Source organism: Brachyhypopomus gauderio, chromosome 6, assembly GCF_052324685.1.
Source record: "Brachyhypopomus gauderio isolate BG-103 chromosome 6, BGAUD_0.2, whole genome shotgun sequence".
Taxonomy (NCBI): Eukaryota; Metazoa; Chordata; class Actinopteri; order Gymnotiformes; family Hypopomidae; genus Brachyhypopomus; species Brachyhypopomus gauderio.
In genome coordinates, this window is record NC_135216.1 from 639,133 (window position 1) to 658,623 (window position 19,491).

The 19,491-nt window shown below is 39.8% G+C and overlaps 1 protein-coding gene across 4 annotated transcripts; it reads left to right on the forward strand.

Moving 5' to 3' along the window:
* Positions 1-5,657: 5,657 nt before the first annotated feature.
* Positions 5,658-19,481, forward strand: slc9a3.1 (solute carrier family 9 member A3, tandem duplicate 1). 4 transcript variants are annotated; one of them, XM_077008004.1, is made up of 16 exons: positions 5,658-6,128; positions 10,682-10,984; positions 11,083-11,243; positions 11,371-11,449; positions 11,604-11,781; positions 12,248-12,468; positions 12,671-12,873; positions 12,982-13,071; positions 13,176-13,246; positions 13,368-13,497; positions 13,651-13,799; positions 14,113-14,230; positions 14,311-14,484; positions 14,580-14,634; positions 14,721-14,813; positions 15,376-19,481. In XM_077008004.1, exons 1-16 carry the CDS (start codon positions 5,870-5,872, stop codon positions 15,642-15,644), a joined length of 2,553 nt encoding a protein of 850 aa, XP_076864119.1. In that variant the 5' UTR covers positions 5,658-5,869; the 3' UTR covers positions 15,645-19,481. The 4 variants fall into 4 exon arrangements, with proteins under 4 accessions (XP_076864119.1, XP_076864120.1, XP_076864122.1 ...); XM_077008005.1 differs by having other exon boundaries at positions 15,379-19,481; XM_077008006.1 differs by lacking the exon at positions 5,658-6,128 and adding an exon at positions 9,400-9,898.
* The last annotated feature ends 10 nt before the right edge of the window (positions 19,482-19,491 follow it).

A 19,491-nucleotide genomic window follows, 5' to 3' on the forward strand; every position in this document is an offset into this window, starting at 1 on the left:
TCCCTATACCTTGCCTTTTCCTTGCCCTTCTGTTACCTTTATACTGTTTTGGATTTTCTGGATTTTGACCTGGATTTTGATTTTGGCATTTGGATTCAACCCCGCATCGTGATTCTGCTTCTTTACAGTTGTCAGTTTTCTTTATAGGCAATTTATAGCGCAATTCAGTAGTTTAGTCCACCGTGTAATTACCTATCTCTGAACTGAATGGACTATGCTAGAATGTGCAGATTTCCTTAGAAAGTGTTGATTGATTTGCTGACATTTCTGTTTGTTTGAAATAGAAGACGCATATCACATCGTATCTCACCTCTGGCAACATTTTTGTCCTTATTTCTCATATACCTCTTCCATTTTCCTCTTTCTTGCAATATCTATTAATCCATCATCACCCGTTATTATATTGTGAATAATAGGATACTAGCTTGCAAATTATACGGTTAAACATTAACTTCAATATCTAATTTTAGATTACGTATTTTTATGTCTTCCGCGATTCCTGCCAGTGTATTACAGTTCCCATAAGGTCTTTCCTCCATTCCCCTTTTTTCTATTTTTAGTCAAGGGTGGAGAAAACCTTCCCCTAAACAAGCACATACTAAAATGTTAAAGCAAGTGTAAAGTTCATATAAGTGTTGGATGGGAGTGGTATGATAAAACTTGCTGTTTTAAATGGGATATTACAGCATGTTCTACTGTTATTAAACATGGATGTAGACTATACCTTCATGATAATTAACTTTGTTTTCCTCTGTTAGCCTCTGCACCCATTGGACTGCACCCATTAGATATATTTTAAAACCTGGAAGTGGTTTGTTTTACAGCTTAGGTCTCCTTAGAGCGCCCCTGACTCCTGCCTTCTGTCCATCTGTGTGAGCACGTTCACGTGTATTTATGCATGTGAGTGTGTTCGTCAGTGTTATTTTTTTCACTTGCCTGTCGTCTTTTTAATGTAATGAGTTTCACTTGTTTCTTTTTAACGTTTGTGTATTTAGGTCGGATTCTTCAACATCGTTGTACTGACTAGTCCCTGTTGTTGCTGCGTGTTGTGTTGTTTAAAATAAACGTTTTGTTCTTCTGTACCGCTCTCACCTCGGCACCTTGCTTCATCCGTTGCATGTTACAATTACACTACCACATATGGAAAAGGTTGATAGTATGTGCATAAAAGTGTGTGCACAACAGTATGCGCAAAGAAGTGTGTTTTTGCTTCTAGTTGATAGCAGAGTTTGGTTTGTTTGCGTATACCTTGTGTTAGTACAATAATATTGGCTCACCAGATTGATAAAATGGTTACTTCTTCTTCTCATCATTTCCTAAATAGATTTTTTGTTTCATTTTGTTTAAATATGTCTAATTTTTCCAGACACTTGTCTAAGTCTGAGTCAGCCCATCTCCCAGACTGCAGCTGAAAATATACCTTACTCAGTATTCTTATAGATATCATACATTTATATGAAGAAATCAATGAGTAAATGAAAACAAGTATAGTAACAACTCATCATGACTCAAATAATTGCCAAATTAGGGGTTAAGTTCCAAATTTATCCATTTTATTTTTCCAGTACATACACTGGCAGTATTAAACACAATAAAACAAAGTGCAAATCTGAAGGTCTTTAGGTGCATGATGTTTTATGTTCACGCTGCACCGCACTGTTCAAATGTTTGGGGCCCAGTCTGAGATTAATTCTTACAGACTTAGTCCACCTGCAATAAAGGCTTACTCTGGTTTCATTTCTGTAAGGAGTTAGGAGAAACAGCTTCACACTTAACCCTGAAAACTGGTGTAACTATATGCAATACATAAATAAATTGATAAAAAAAACTCTTATTGTATCTCTCTCTCATCTTCTGATGGCTACTTCCAGTAGGATAATGCGCCATGTCATAAAGCGCAAATCATCTCAGACTGGTTTCTTGAACACGACAATGAGTTCACTGTACTTGAATGGCCTCCACAGTCACCAGATCTCAATCCAATAGAGCACCTTTGGGTTGTGGTGGAACGGGAGATTCACATCATGGATGTGCAGCTGACAAATCTGTAGCAACTGTGTGATGCTATCATGTCAATATGGACCAGACTCTCTGAGGAATGTTTCCAGTACCTTGTTGAATCTATGCCATGAAGGATTAAGGCAGTTCTGAAGGCAAAAGGGTGTCTAACCTGGTACTAGCAAGGTGTACCTAAAGTGGCCGGTGAGTGTATGTATGTGTGTGTGTATATGTAAGCATGGGTAACATTGGTAACATGTTGTTATATAAAATATATAATATAGACTCACATGTTACCAGTGTTAGTTACCTGTGCTTTGCTGTGGAATTGCGTAAAGATGCCAACTCTGATGAATGATGAAGAGTTACACTGAGCCTTTCTCAGAAACCCAATGGCACTTTTCAATCAACACACGACTTTTACATCAGTCAGCACACCAGTGAATAACTAGAATAACTAGAATAACTACATCCATGACAATCTCCACCATTAGTCTTCCTTTTCAGATTATACGAATGACACAGGTAACCTGTGCTATGGAGAATGAAAGCTAATCTATGATCTGACGTTTTAAACCCAGTGTTATGTTCGGAAATGGCTTGACTCTAAGTTAAGCAATCAGAAATACTAACCTTATTAATTCACAAAAAAACATATTTTTCAATCTAGCATGTTGCAAAGCATGCTTTAGCGGATGAAAAAGTTCCCACAATTGAGTCTACATTTGTGTTGTGTGCTGTCATTGTTTACAATTGAGACATCTGATTAGCATTGGAAAGTAACAGTAGATATGCTAATAGAAAACAATCAAACATCATCTATCTTTAGTCTTTAACCTTGCCTATACTGAACAAGTCCACCAATTATGTGTTCTCTAATGATGTCAGGGGGGTAGTTTCCCTGTATAACCTCAGCAAGTATAATAGGTTGTATGTATATTGTATGTGCATTGTGTGCATGTGCAAAGGAAGAGGGCATTAAGTCTGGTTTCCTCATGTCTGTGGTTACCTGAACCACTTGAAGCAAACAACTCAGCTGTGTTTAAAACACACCCTCTTTCCCTCTGAATGGTAGCACTGATTCACCTGCAATGGCTCTACTTGTCTGGGCAATAATGTTTCATGGAAAGCTGAGCTACACATTTCTTTCATCTATTCTTGCATATTCTATCCTACATTAAGGGTTACATTGGGCATGTTTTAAGCAATTAAGGCAGTATAATAAAATACACCTTTAAATTACGTTTTTTGGTAAAGAAAGGATTTATTGCCCAGTTTTGTGAATGTGTTGTGTTGACACAAATCAAAGCAAGTGTTAATGTACAGAATATTTAAAAAATGATATTTTAAAGTGACCCATGTAATCATTTTGACATAAGGTGTAGCAAAAACACAGTTTTAACCATATGAAGTTGTATCTCAGTGTGTATTCTGTTTCGAAAACCCAGAAATTCTTTTGTGTTTGAAATGAAACAAAAATGTGACTCAAAGTCCTTCTGAGATCGTTTATAACACGCTTCACGCCAATTGTAAAAACTTTGATAGGAGTTCAGCTGATATCAAGTGTGCTGTTTTGTTTTAACAATATTGATAGCACAGGATAGCAGTTAAAACACAGACCAGTTAAAGCCTGTTTCTGACTGCAAAAAGAATCATAAACCAGTCCTCTCCACCTAGTGCTGATATGACAAAAAAGAGACAGCTTGACCTGTATCAAGAACATTATGTACCTTATACATTAGCTTAGCTCCTTTCAAACAGGTCTCTAGACCTGAGACCTTGCTTTTGAAGTGTATGCTTTGAGGACTGTCTTATAAATTAATGTTCACATCCTCAGGCATAGCTACAGGGTGTATCTGAGTGAAGCAAATGCAAAGCAGCAGCCATATTTGCACACACTCCGGTGGTTACTGGTTGTACTCTTAAAATGTTCAGTTCAAGTCTTCCTTTTAAGCAGTAATTGCAGGTTTTAATCTTTTCAGCTGAAGTACATTTTGGAACTCTATTGTGTGTGGTAGGTAATGCATGACAAGGCACTTTTCTAATACATATCAAAGAGACACCTTAAACGATGTTGTGAATCAACAAAAATAATAGTAATTAAAAACATCTGTGAACATAGCAAATAACAACTATAATAATAGTAATAGCAGTAATAATAAAAAAGATTCAAGGTAATTGTTGTTATTATGTAACTTCTTGTGACAATAAAGAGGGACAGGAGCAGTTAATTAGCAGGAAACATTCAATGTAACACAGGGGCATAAGACACAAGGAAATGTAAGAAACAAGCAGAGTCATGAACACAGAGAAAGTCAGGGTCATGAACACAGAGAAAGTCAGGGTCATGAACTCAGAAAGTCAGGGTCATGAACACAGAGAAAGTCAGGGTCATGAACTCAGAAAGTCAGGGTCATGAACACAGAGAAAGTCAGGGTCATGAACTCAGAAAGTCAGGGTCATGAACACAGAGAAAGTCAGGGTCATGAACTCAGAAAGTCAGGGTCAATAACTCAGAAATGCAGGGTCATGAACACAGAGAAAGTCAGGGTCATGAACTCAGAAATGCAGGGTCATGAACACAGAGAAAGTCAGGGTCATGAACTCAGAAATGCAGGGTCATGAACACAGAGAAAGTCAGGGTCATGAACTCAGAAATGCAGGGTCATGAACTCAGAGAAAGTCAGGGTCATGAACTCAGAAATGCAGGGTCATGAACTCAGAGAAAGTCAGGGTCATGAACTCAGAGAAAGTCAGGATCATGAACACAGAGAAAGTCAGGGTCATGAACACAGAAAGTCAGGGTCATGACCACAGAGAAATTCAGGGTCATGAACACAGAGAAAGTCAGGGTCATGAACACAAAGCAAGTCAGGGTCATGAACACAGAAATGCAGGGTCATGAACTCAGAAAGTCAGGGTCATGAACACAGAGAAAGTCAGGGTCATGAACACAGAAAGTCAGGGTCATGAACACAGAAATGCAGGGTCATGAACTCAGAGAGAGTCAGGGTCATGAACACAGAAATGCAGGGTTATGAACACAGAGCAAGCAGTCCACTACAATGCTCATTATAGATCATAGGAAATACCTTGTGAAGAGCTCTGAACAGTCTTATATACACAAAGACTAACCAGACCAGGTAAAACTGATTAATACTAGAGGTTTTGACTCACAGGTAACTGAGGTAAGGTCTTTAACTGTATACCAGGTGTTTTCAACAAAATGCTGTTTCTAATAAAGTGGCTGGTGATTGTTGAATTAATAGCCTTCTTTTGAACATACCGAACATTTGATTTGCAAATTGCAACTCTGAGAAATGATTTTGGCCAAATTATTTTCTCGTAGAAGCTTGATATGAGCTCTCTAAGAAACAAACAAGCCTAGGGCAATGCAAAAGGGCTCATCTAATGAACGTTGATCTGCGCACAACTCGGTCTTTATCCCAGACGTCTAGAAATGTATAGGATCTGGTTTTGTGCTTCAAATGAGACATTGTGATGCTGCACCTGTAATGCTGCAAGTGAGAGTCAGGAGGGTGGGGCCTTATTGTCATACTTACCCAATCACTATTGGACAAGAGGAGGAGCTATAGATGTAGAAGGGATGGACACAGGTGGCATATACACACCACGCTCTGACAAAAAAGACTGTGTGAGAGTGGCATAGAAAGAGAGTGGGTATAATTAAAAAGAAATGGTAGCGTGAGAGCAGTGGGACGTTTGAATGAGTGAAGACTTACAGGACAAACAAATGCAGGTCTCTCTAGGGCACAAGTGAGAGAGAAGGTAACAGACAGGAGACGGACGAACAAAAAGACTACAACAATTAAAACGAGCCTTTAATCTTCCCAGCAGATCCTTTACACACATGGCACTTTACTTACAACTCAGCCTTCTCCTCACCACGCTGCTGCTCTTCGGGGCACCATGCGCATACAGCCAAACAGGGGTGCGGAGCGTCGGTGAGAAGAATTCAGCCTCAAGCCACAGCAGTTCGACTAGTGAGAGCACTGGCAACTCGTCGTCAACCATCACGACGGTGCCCATCGTCACTTGGAAATGGCATCACGTGGATGCACCGTACCTGGTGGCCCTTTGGATCCTGGTCTGCTGGCTTTGTAAACTGTGTAAGTAAACTGCTTGTATAGATGCACATATCTGGTTCATTGAGTGTATTGTGGTGATTTGGAGACAGAATGGCCACACTACCTCCACACTGGTCAATATGTGAAAATAGTCTTTATAACTAAGTTATTCTGTTAGTGTGATGTAAAGATTTTGCGTAAATTGTCTCAAATTGTAATTTATATCAACAAAACAAGGTTTGCTGTGATTACTATACATTACCATAATGTTACTAATTGAACTATTATTAGCAAAACAAGATAATTCGGTTATAGTCAACATATTTTCAAAGAGACATATGTCATATGACATTATGACATGGTGAAGATTGACACTTGGGTTGAAGATATTTTTCTGAGTTTAAATGAACTGATATACACTGAACAAACTTCTACCAAGTAATACACTTTTACTGGTGATATATTATTCACAATGACGTCAGATGGGGTGTGTCTGTGAAACAGTAGCTCATTCCAAATTTGCACACAATCAACGCCATGCCAGAGAAATCTAATGTGTCAACTGCAATTAATGTTTCCAGAAGAAAAAACCTGAAACGCCTTTCATTATTAGAAGACAATGTGTAGCTTTGTGGGGACTGTAATGAGACTTTTCAACTTGATAATGTCAACATGCATCAAATGCATCAAATCCAGATCAGTTACAGCTTTTGTAGACAACAAAGCACTTCTGCATGTCTGCAGTTCAGGGGGTTCCCTGTGTTTTATAATACTGGAATCAGACTTCAAGAACTTTCAGAAAAAATGACAGATCTAAGTAGGCCTATTTGTGGGTTTGTGATTTTATATCAGAAAAAAAAGTAAATTTCGAATGAATTCCAGCTTCATGAATAATCCACATGTTCGTCTATCAGATCATCTGGCTTAAGATAAATACCAAATCATATGGCAAATGTGTCCTCTGGATTACAGTGACCTGCGCCCCCTGGAGGCTGCTTTATGTACTGCAGTGTGAAGAAGCTTGAGTTTCTCAAGTCAATGATATGCACTTCAGCTCTAAGAAGGACTCACAATGCATAATTTAAGATGTGGAGTCATTTTCCTCATTGCTTGACTTTTACTTGGCCAGACTTTGATAGAATTTCAGCTTTAGGGCAGCCAGTGTAATGGCAGATACCGATACTGCAGTGTGGCATTCCAGACCATAGAAACTAAGCAAGCAGGACCATGCAACAGGACAAGTGAACTAACGATATACACACTGATGGGACACTGATGGTCATGCTTGTGACTTAAGTGTGTGAGTTAAGCCCAAATCATCTGTAGCCTATATGTCATTTGAAAGCCCTCAGGGCAAAATGCCCGACAAACTAAATTAAGCGCGACGAATGTTGTCACTGATAACAAGTTCTGCAGATCATATGTGACTGTGACACCCATGCAGGTTACGGCCATAGACTTAAGGCAGGCAGGCATGTGTTTTCTTTCAATAGCGCCCCGGATGTCCTTTGTATGTTTAACAACTCTGTGTTCCCAGAGCTCAGTGAACTGTTCAGGAAACATCACTCCATATGAGTGTGAAGTAAAGCGGTAATGGGCAGAACTGTTAGAAGTGCCTCGCTGTCTGGAAGCATGCCAGTGCATGGAAATTTCCAGGGTTAATAGTAGATGAGTAGATATAGTAGAATAGTAGATGCCTGTCCTTGAAGGCACTGAATGCTACGTTGAGTTGGCTTCAGCAATTTCTACTCACGGTATCTTTTGTTCCATGTGCTTGTCTGCTTTCATTGGCAAGGAGTGAATCAAACAGAGACACACAAAAAGACAAACATGGAGTGTGTCTAGCCAACGTAAAGAAAGAAAATACATTTCTATGGAAATGACATGATATTAGTAGCGTTAATCAAAATTGCTAAATTATATTTTTAAGAATTTGAAACCATTTATTTTCATGGTATATAAGCATTGGCCATTTTTCTTTTCAGCTTTGGAGAGAGAGAGAGAGAGAGAGAGAGAGAGAGATCTGGAGAGAGAGCTAGAGAGAGAGAGAGAGAGAGAAAGTACAGAAAGTACAGAGTACAGAAGCAGAAAGCTTTGAAGTTCTGAATAGTTCTGCAGACCCAGACCAAGAAAGTTTAATCAGTAGGGACTGACATTTTGAATCCTTTTCAGTCTACTTCTGTACTTAAAATAGGTCTCTGACCTTACATTAATACATCTTTAAATGAACGGACATACCATGAATGTATCATGCCGCAATCTGTCACCTTTTTGTACTGGAAAGCTCACTAACAGACATTGGGAAAGGATTACGTCAATCATTAAAATGAACCTACTGCAGAGGAAGAGAGAGTTAACATTTCATTGAAAGTTGGTTGAGTCATTTCAGCTGGGTCACATAAATATCCAGTTCAAGGTCATCGTGGTCACCAGAGAGCCATGACCTTTCATGCCGTGTGGGTTTGCATTTGAATCATGCAATATGTACACGGAATAAAACACCAGTGTATGGAGGCATTACTTGTAAGGAAAAGGCCAATTCCTGCTGCCAACATTTTGTTCATTCATTGCATTTGATAAGAAGTCTGCAATGTATCCAGTAAAAATGGCAACAAAAACCAGCATCCTAAAAATACCAACTTCAGTGTAACAACCTTTCAGCACAGTCTGTCCAAGATGAACAATTTTGAACAACTGTTGATTAAACCAGGCATGAACTGATTAGCTTACAGTCCCCTTTCACATTATGGTATTTAGACAAAATGAGCCAGTGAACAGACCAGCAAACTATTCACCCTCTTTAATTTACATAACACTACACAGTGTTCAAAGTCTGATCAATGCCTGAGGATCTGATTGATAAATAGCATACATAAACTATCTACAAATGATGTTAGGGCTATTGAATGATGTTAGGGCTACTGATGGTTTGCATTGGTCTTCAGTAGGCATCTTTCTAAGGATCTTTTTCTGCCTTGTTTCCAGATCTGAGATGTATATCACCACAAATAGTATTGTTGTGCTGTAGAGTACGTAGAGAATGTAGAGAGTAGGAATGTAAAATACAAAAACCAATATTCTTAAAATTATTACATTCTAAACCCAAAAGACAATTACTCACTTATTCCTATAATATTCCAAAAGTGGAAAAAAGATAAATGCAATGTGTTGGAAGAGACTCATTTGAAATGTCTTAACATGACGCACTAACGTTGTGTGCAAGAAGGAGGTCCTTAGTCCTCTCTGCTACAGCGTAACTTAAAAAGCTGAGCGTTTCTGAAAAACTACACTCATCACGCAACATTGCACCTTCACTGACCAGAGGCAGAGGACGAATGAGTGTAAGGACAGAGAGAGAGAGAGAGAGAAATGGAATATATATCTGCAACAAAGAGAGCCAGGAAGGTGACACGGAGCAGGGCATGAAGGATGCTACAAGCTGAAGAACAACACCATTCCCAACAATCTGGAAAGACAGACAACAAAAGGCTTGCCTTGCCACGAGCGTGAGGACCGCACACAGCCAGCGCACTGCTGAGCACTGTCCTTGCAGGGGTAGAAGTGGCAGGAATAACAGTGTTTCAGCTGCCACAATATGCCATTCCCTGCTTGCCCTTGTTTTCTGAGGGCTTTGTTCCTCATGTCTGTGACAATTCCAATGTCTGCTGGAGGGAGTGCAGAGTCGAGCCAAAGCCAGCACGCAGAGATAAACATAACATATGTTCCTGTAGTAACAATGAAATGGCATCACGTGGAGAAGTCCTACCTTGTAGTACTGTGGATACTTGTGGCCGGAGTGGCAAAGATGTTTGGTATGTGACTCCGAAAAATAAACAAGTGAGGTATTGAGCACAGTAGTTCAAGCTATTTCAGTAGTTCAAGAAGTGTAATGTTTTTTTCAGTAATTGAATTAAGTTGTCATGCCTGTTATTTAGCACTACTTCATGGACAAGTTCATTTCAAATTTGGGTTACAAGATTTTTTTTCCTCCATTCCATTATGCATTATAGCATTACATTATAAATACTATACGAGATTGCTGACATGATGTTAAACCTGGATGGATCTTTCAGAATTTTCATTTTCTAAATATGCTACAAAGTGGAAACCCTGTGAACTTGTGAATTATTTTTAGTAATAATCATCCTCAGAAGCATCAACAGTCATCGCCATCCCACATTGCAAGGCAGCAAGCTGTAACTAGCCAAATCTTTTACAAAAACGGCAACTGTAAGAAACAGAAAATATACACAATCCGTTTTTTTTTTTTTACTATTTAACAAATTCCTCAGGGGAGCACAGTAATTAGTCTTTGAAGTCTTTGCCGTCTTCTCAGCTGACAGGTTTGTGTAGTACCTGCTGAATCTCATGTATGTTTTAACTCACAGATCACTCAGTCTGCACTCAGCACTGTTCAGTCTAGGTCTGGCCTGCTCTGTCACGTGGCTATTTTGTGCATTATTGGTGAATGCTGGGATGTCCATGTCAGAAGGAATTCTGCACATAGAACCACATAGTGACAGAAAGAATAATTTGCATAATATTCATTTTAAGATATTTCCACTGGTTTACAGAAATTAATCCTCTCGTTGCAGTGGCCCAACTGAATTCCCGGCTCAAAAGCTTCTTCCCTGAGAGTGGCCTCCTCATCATCAGTGGTTTTATACTGGGAGGGATCATCTGGGGTGCTGATAAGGCACAGACGTTCAAGCTTGTGCCACGAAATTTCTTCTACTTCCTGCTGCCACAGATCATCCTGGACACAGGCTACTTCATGCCAAACAAACTTTTCTTCAGCAACTTGGGTGCCATCCTTGTCCACGCCGTGATTGGGACGTGCTGGAACGCGGCAGCACTGGGCATTTCACTATGGGGATGCTTTCTGGGCGGAGCCATGGGTATGTCTGAGTGATCTTCTACATCCTAAATCATTCTGGTCATTAGCTCTGTGCATTCACGAGAGCAGTGCACTGAATGATGTGTGTGCACCCTGCAGGAAACCTGCAGATAGGCCTCCTGCAGTTCCTGCTGTTCGGCAGTCTGCTTGCAGCCGTAGACCCCGTGGCTGTGATTGCTGTATTTGAGGAGGTGCATGTCAATGAGGTGCTGTTCATCTGGGTGTTTGGAGAATCACTGCTCAATGACGGAGTTACTGTGGTCAGTCTCATTCTCATGTTACAATGGCTTAAAAGGCAACAATCTATTTGATGATTTGCTGTTGATTCCAAACAATTTAGCTTCATCTTTCGTCCTCTTATTGGCTTATTTTGATTTTCTCATACAGGTGCTGTACAATGTTTTCGATGCCTTTGTGTCTTTAGGAGGGGATAAAATCGATGCAGGAGAAATAATCAAAGGCATAGGTAAGAGTCTGAACCGCTTTTTACTACCATTATGAAAATTTGGAAACGTTTTCATTACAGTCATATGTATCGTATGTTGTGTATTTCCCTTGGCTTTGACCCATGTTGACCCTTTCTTCATGTCTTACTCTTTTCCTTTTGGTTTGCATATCAGTTTCATTTTTTGTAGTTGCGTTCGGTGGTTCGCTGATAGGTGTTGTGTTTGCCATCCTGATCTCGCTGCTCACCAAGTATACTGGGAAGATCCAAATAATTGAGGCTGGTTTTATCTTCGTACTGGGCTATTTGTCCTACCTCACTGCAGAGATGCTCTCCCTCTCTGCCATTCTTTCGTAAGAACCTGCTCAGCACTTTTTAAATAATCGACATTTCAAGCTTTGCATCTGATACTATTAGTATGTTTCTACAAACAATTTATTACTGATTAGCGAGGTGGACATGTTTGTATTACTGCTAAACTGAATTTGAAAAGATCAAGTGCATATAATTTAAAAAATGTCAAATTATTTGTGTGCAATGGTGTTTCCTAAACATAAAATTTTAACAGTACTGGAATAATTAAAAAGTAATAACACTGTAATTGTGGTCAATGATATATAGGTATTTTTATTTCATCCCATCCCTAATGTGTGAAACATTATAGGTAGTTGTGAGAAAGTTTCTACAGTATATTAAAGCAATAACATCAAACTGGTTGCTGATGTTGGCATACCATTGCAAGCTTCTAAAATTCAGAACAACTCTTTTCTGTACTGTGTCAAAGTTTTGACGAACGTTTTCTTTCTTTCTCCACAACAGAGTCACTTTCTGTGGTGTCTGCTGTCAGAAATATGTGAATGCCAACATGGATGAGAAGTCTGTTACTGCTGTGCGGTATGCTATGAAGGTATTTGCTGTTGGCTCGGAGACAATGATTTTCGTCTTCTTGGGTATCACAGCCATTGACTCTGACATCTGGGTGTGGAATACTGGCTTCATATTACTCACTCTGCTCTTCGTTCTAGTCTACAGGTTCATGGGTGAGTTTGTTAATGTGAGCGTGGCTGTGTGTCATGATATTTTAGGAATGTGTTCATTTGTGCAGAAATTCCTGTGAATAACATTAGCATATAGTTACAAGTGAATTAAATGAAACTGAATGCTATCAACACCTATTTGTTAATTATATTTTTTACATCTGCATGTCTCCCTCTGCATATGTGTTTGTGTTTGCACCTAAAGGAGTCTTTTTCCTTACTTGGATTCTAAACCGGTACAGACTGGTACCTATTGAGATGATTGATCAGATCGTGATGAGCTTTGGTGGCTTGCGAGGGGCAGTGGCATATGGCCTGGCAGCCTCATTAGATGAAACCAGGATCAAAGAGAAGAACCTAATGATCACCACAACACTCATTGTGGTGTACTTTACTGTCATACTTCAGGTACAACGTTATCATTGTCTCAACACTAAGAAAAACTAACAAATAGATTAAAAAAAACTATGATGTTCATGTCTATTTAGTTTAACATCACAACATTTCCCCTCCCAGGGTCTCATTATGAAGCCCCTTGTCAAATGGCTAAAAGTGAAGAGAGTATCACACACTGACCTGAAACTTATTGAGAAAGTGAATAACAGGGTAAGCTTTGATTAAATTACTTAATTCATGAAACAGATTGACTACAAAGAAACATGTTGAGAGAACATGAATGCATGAGTTTGTTTGCATATATTTGTGCTCAGGCATGTGAGCACATTTTGGCAGCAATGGAAGACATTTCAGGACGAATAGGGGATAACTGGTGGACCAGAGGGTGGGCACAGGAGACTGATTCCTTTTTGATTCCATGGCATTACAGACATAACTGTCTTACTTTTGCCCTTTCTAGAAAGTCCAGCAGTTTCTGACTTCTCTTTACTGCCCATCTATTTCAGCTGGAAACGCTTTGAAGACACATACATCACCTGGTTTTTGATGAAGCCAGAAGCCAGAAAAAACAGAGACTACCTTTTCAGCATCTTTCATAAACTAAACTTAGAAGATGCCATTAATTATGTTACTGAGGTAAAGCCAATGATAACATGCCTCAGAACTGACCTTTTGTCTTTTTTCATATTGTGGATATAATACTACACTATATGAATGAATGAATGAATGAATGAAACTATACTCCACATTGTTTATTCCAAAAAAGCTGAAATTTACTTGTTAACTCAGGCAGAAAAACGGGGATCTCTGGCCTTCCTGAATCAGAATGAGGGTCCTATTGTGAATTTTGAGAAGAAATTGGGATTTTCTGGAGTGATGCCTGACATCATGTCTGAGCTCGACTTTGGCAACAACAACTTGCCATCAAGCTCTGACACGTAAGTTTTGATTAAATTAAATAGTTACAAGATAACCTAGACAGACACAGACATAGTTAGTTAGACATAGTTACAAGATAACAGAAGTGGGTTTGGATTTACACCTGTATGACATTTCAAGAAAAATCCAATATCTATGACATTGTCCTTAAGGTCAAGTCTTCAGATCAGCTGTGCTACAGGAAGTGTAAATACCATTAACATAGAATGTTTATGAATGACACACCACTATCTTAAAGAGGTCAAACTGACCTTAATGACCTTGAAAGTGATGATGGACTATACTACAGTATTTGTCCTTTTGTTCACACAGTCGCACCAATGTTCCTTCAGTGTCTCTGAACATCCATGAGAATGAGATGAAGGGCATGAATCAAGACTTCAATGCCCACCACCTACTTCAGCAGCATCTGTACAGGAGCAGGAAAAACGTATGTGGACTCTCTCTCACTCACACATGCGTCATTCTAACACACAAACCATGAACCATTATAGTGATGTCTCTTCACAGCACCGTCACAAGTACAGCCGTAATAACTTCAGAATCAACCAGAGTGAGGACGAGGTGCAGGAGATCTTCCAGAGAACCATGAGGAGTCGGCTGGAGTCCTTCAAATCGGCCAAGATGGGGGTTACTCCTGCCAAGAAAATCACAAAGCATCCCAAGAAAGACCCAAATCATAAAGTATGAAAAAAATAAGAAATCACATAATCCTTCCAATAAAAACACATTGTGTATACATTATTAGAGGCCACACTAACAATTTTGTTTATTTCCAGATGTCTAATGGCAAGACGCCAGATAAAAGCAAAAAACATCCATATGGAGATGAAGGTATCATGTTTTATTACTGTTCTTCACGTCACGTTCATGGCTGTCAGGGGACGTTCACTCTCTTTACTCTGGAATCTCTTGTGCAGATTTTGAGTTCTCAGAAGCAGACAGTACCTGCAGTGTAGATGGTGGGGCCAGAGGTGGCAGCTCTCTAATGAGAGGCACTCAAACATTGAAAGGTGAGCAAAAAATGAAAAGTGAAAAGTACTTCAACTTTTATCTTAGTCCAATTTAGGCTATATGCACTTCTAAGGGGAAACTTGCATGTGAAGTTGCCATTATCTATTTCTGGTAGATATATGGTTGCTATTGACTGAGGAATGTCATACCTTCATAGTTAACCGTCATACTTATACCTGAGGCTCACCATCTGCACCGAAGGGACTGTGACTACTTGGCCTGGGAACAAGAACCTTAACTTTAACTGTAGAACCATCCTGCGCACCACAGACTTGTGCTAACGGGCCGCCCAATGGAGGATGGGTTCCCTTTTGAGTCTTGGTCCTCCCGAGGTTTCTTCCTAATCCCCACCATCATAGGGAGTTTTTCCTTGCCTCTGTCACCTCTGGCTTGCTCATTAGGGATCTGGACACATACGATTGTAAAGCTGCTTTGTGACAACATGTGTTGTGATAAGCACTACATAAATAAATTTGACTTGACTTGACTTATACCCTACATAGTTAACTGTCATACTTATACCCTTCATAGTTAACCGTCATACTTATACCCTTCCTGTAGCAGGTGTGGAGAACCCGGCATTCATGCCAGAGATGGACGCCCCTCCCCCTCCATGGTTAACAGAAGCAGAGGCTGACACCAGTGTGGCCCCTTCCCAGAGAGCACAAAGGTACCTCCCCTGGAGTCCCAGCAATCTCCACCGTTTAGCACCTTTGAGGATCAGTGACCGCTCAACAGATTCCTTTTTGATGGCTGATACTCCTGCCACAGAGGATTCACCTGAGGACCCATCAGAGCCAGCGCCCCAAAGGGATGGTACACACATGTAGCATGTGTACTTCAAAGTACTCAATCTTTATTATTTACCACTACCCTCCAAAACATCTGATCATGTTTGATAGTTTAAATACTCATAGCTGCCTATTAAGCATTTAAATATTACTGTGGAAGTTTTTTTTATTATTATTTTTTTACCATCTTGTGAAATTATTTTAATAGCACTTTATCACAGGGATAGTAGGCCAGAGAATAATACATAATGACAGTCACATGATATTGAAAGAGTGCTACAAGCACATCTGGGACATCAACAGGGGCTGCTGTACACACTGTGAACATTTAATGAACAACAGTCCTTCTACAATCCAGTGAAGGCATATTTATGTAGAAAATGTTATTTTTGGTGTTAATGTATTCTTCCATAGTGTATGATGTAGATTCAGCTACATTTTAGTTCTTTCTCTTTTTTGCCCACTCCAAAGTCCTTTTACTTGAACACGCTAATAAAAAATATTAGTAACACTTTATATTTCCATGACCCAATAAACAGCATTTTAATCATTAACTTATAGTTTGTTAATGCTATTCAAAATTATATAATTGTTTTGGATAAATCGATAAATACTGCAGTTTGAATAATTATACTAATTTATATATAAATTGTTGCAGTATCTTTCAGTATCCTGCATAGAAGATCATTGTGGTAGTTTTTGGCTGGTTATAATGCCACTCAGATGCTCAGATTGTAAGGTTTGGTGGGCAGAAGTGCAGTTGAACACTGGTTCCAGTCCAATCACTGGGTAATCCAAAAACAATAAACGGGACATAAACAAAATAACCAGGCACAGATTCAAAAGACATAAACAGGTTCCAAGAACAATGACTTAGAAATGCAAGACAAATGCTGGCTGAGACTTCCCCAAGGTTTAAATACACAGGAAATATAGAAAACTAGACACAGGTGAACTTAATAAACAGGGGACTGGTAATGAACACAACGAGTATGAGCAATGTTGTCCACTGGAGTCATGGTGGAAGCTTCAGACCTGAGAGGAAGCTCAAGGATGTCCCTCCGTAGAACTCCATAGAACTCCTCTGGACCATAACCCTCCCAGTCCATGAGGTACCCGATCTTGACACAACAATCATATAGTCCAGGACCATACAGTATAAAGTGGAGATCTGTGAATCACTCCTCAGTACGCAGACTGCACAATGGGCATGCAACATACGCCTTGTGGAGCGACACGTGGAAGGAAGGGGAGACATGGTACGAACGTGGCAACTTCAATTTGTAAGTGATGTCATTGATTTCTTTCTCCACCCAGATAATGGGACTGCAGTTTAAAACTCCCCATAGGTGAAGGTCCTGAGGGGACAGCCGATCTCCTGGTAGGAGTGAGCAGGACCATGCCTGCTTGAATTGTCTGATGGCCAGCTCTAGATGCTAGTGAATGTTATTCCAGACTTGTTCCCTTATCTCTATCCATGAATCCATAGCCGGAGTGGAGATTGACATTGGATAGGATGGAACAAATGGTGGCTGAAAGCCTAATGCACACTGGAAAGGAGTTAGGCCAGTGACAGGCAGACTGGACTAGAGAGTTTTGTTTTCCCAGTTCTGTTATTCTGAGGATGGTAACCCAAGGTTAGGCGAATGTTCACCTCCAATCTCTCGATGAAGGACTCCCATACTTGGGAGGCAAACTGAGGTCCTTCGTAAGACAGTGTGTCTTCCAGTATCCTGTGAAACCTGAACACCTGTTGGAATACGACTTCTGAAGTTTCAAGGGGTTAAGGGGAGAGCAGGTAGTAGGATAAACCTCAATGCCTTAGAGAATCAATCCACTACAGTGAGAATAGCAGTGCTACCATACGATTGGGGAAGAACCACAACAAAATCTACAGCAATGTGGGGATAGCAAGGGTCACTCTCGTGTAGGTGGGGGAACAAGTTTACCGACTGGCAGTGTACAGGGAGCCTTTGCCTGGGTGCAGTCTGAGCAGGAAGTTACAAAAATATCCTTTACCATGTCCACTAATGGTGAGACAATAATTGCTGTGTTTTCACCTCACCAGGGTGACCTGAGGAGAAGAGTGAGGAATGAGTTCAGCTAATTAGTCCAGGACAAAATGTTGGAGGCCTTGGAATTGTATTGGTCTTCATCAAAGTACCACAGAATGGCTCCTATGACACAATCAGGAGGAAGAATGGGAAAGCACTTGGAAGCACAATTGGACTGATCCAGATTATGAATTCTGAAGAGGGCATCAGTTTTACCGCTCTTGGTCTGCAGGTAATCTGGAAATGGGACTGGTTAAAAGACCAGCAGACCAGTTGCAGAGGTGTTTGTCCTGCCTTAGACACTCCAAGTTCTTATGGTTGTTTAGAATGATCTAACCAATGATGCCACTCTCCTAATGATGCCACTCTCCTAATGCCAGCTTGATGGCAAGCAGCTCCCTGTTCTCCTCTTCATAGTTGTGCTAAGCAGAATACCATTTGCAAGAGACGAAGGTTATAGGATGTAATTCTGGGGGAGAACCTAACCTTGAGAGGGCATTGCCTCTATTCCTCTCTTCAAAGCTTCCACCTGTACTAGAAATGGGACTTGTAGGTCAGGATGTTTTAATTGAGCACCAGTGAAGGTAGCCAAAGTTACCAATGAAGTTTCAATAGAGTGCATGGGGTTTTCCCTTAAGTATTGCTGCGTGAGTAGGGCAGCAATAGCACTGAGGGGTGGTCGGTAAGGCCATATGGCAAAATCTATTATGCATAGTATCTAGACATGGTAATAAAAGCCTTTTATCACTCATCCATTTTCTCTCAGTAGTAGAGACTGTTGACCTGCATCTGTTTTTACCTTGACAATTCCTCAACTATATCAGCTATGAACTCGAGGCATAAATGGCGGTGACCCAGTAAGTGATGTTGGGCTACCAGGGTGTCTGGTACACAATCAGATCCTGCCAACTCAATTAAGTGGTGAAGTCTTCTATCAGGTTCACTGGGCAAAAGTGAAGTCAAACACATGTTGAATGAAACAGGTTTAATGAATCCAATCACAGGGCAATTCAAAAATAGACATAGACATGGGACAGGCAAAAGGGCAAAAACAGAGTAACCAGACATAGATCCAAAAGACATAAAGAGATAAATAAGAATAATGAAGCATTGGAAATACTAGACAGATGCTAAGGGAGACACAGGTGAACTTAGTAAACAGGAAATTGGGAACATGTAAGAGGATTATGAGAATGGAGTCCACTCACTGGAGGCAGGCTGGAGGCTGCATGATCTTTAAATACTATGGATTTGCTTTACAAGTAAATGTACCATTCAGTCTTCAAATTTAGTTAAGCTGTCATAATTATTGTAAGAACTCTATGCTGTAGCATTTGTGTGTCTATTTTTATATGACCTTGACCATGTGCCTGTTGACTTACTAAGTAATGTATTTATTTATTCAAACTGCAGCATTTTTAAGTGTCTATAAAAAAAAAATTATTGACTATCATTAAGGCTGTTATAGTGTTACCAAAAATATTTTAGGCATTTCAAAGTGTAACTTTTTCATTTAAAGTTCCATCATCTGCACATTTTTCTTCAATGGCACTTTCACTTTATTTGAATTCTTGCAAAACACTTGACTTTAATTTTGTTTCTTCCACATGGATGTATGGCAAAACACTGCAACAATACGTTAAGGCAGTGAATTATGATGGAATTACTGGCAGTGCAACTGGTGGTATATTATTTCAGCTTTTGTGGTCAATTTGTTATTGTGTATTGCACAAAGTGCCTTAAATTCTTTGTCAGGTATGTCCAGTAAACTGTTTATTTAGCCACAGTAATAAAAAAATTGCACTTTTGTGCCTAATGATAATTTTGAGTGT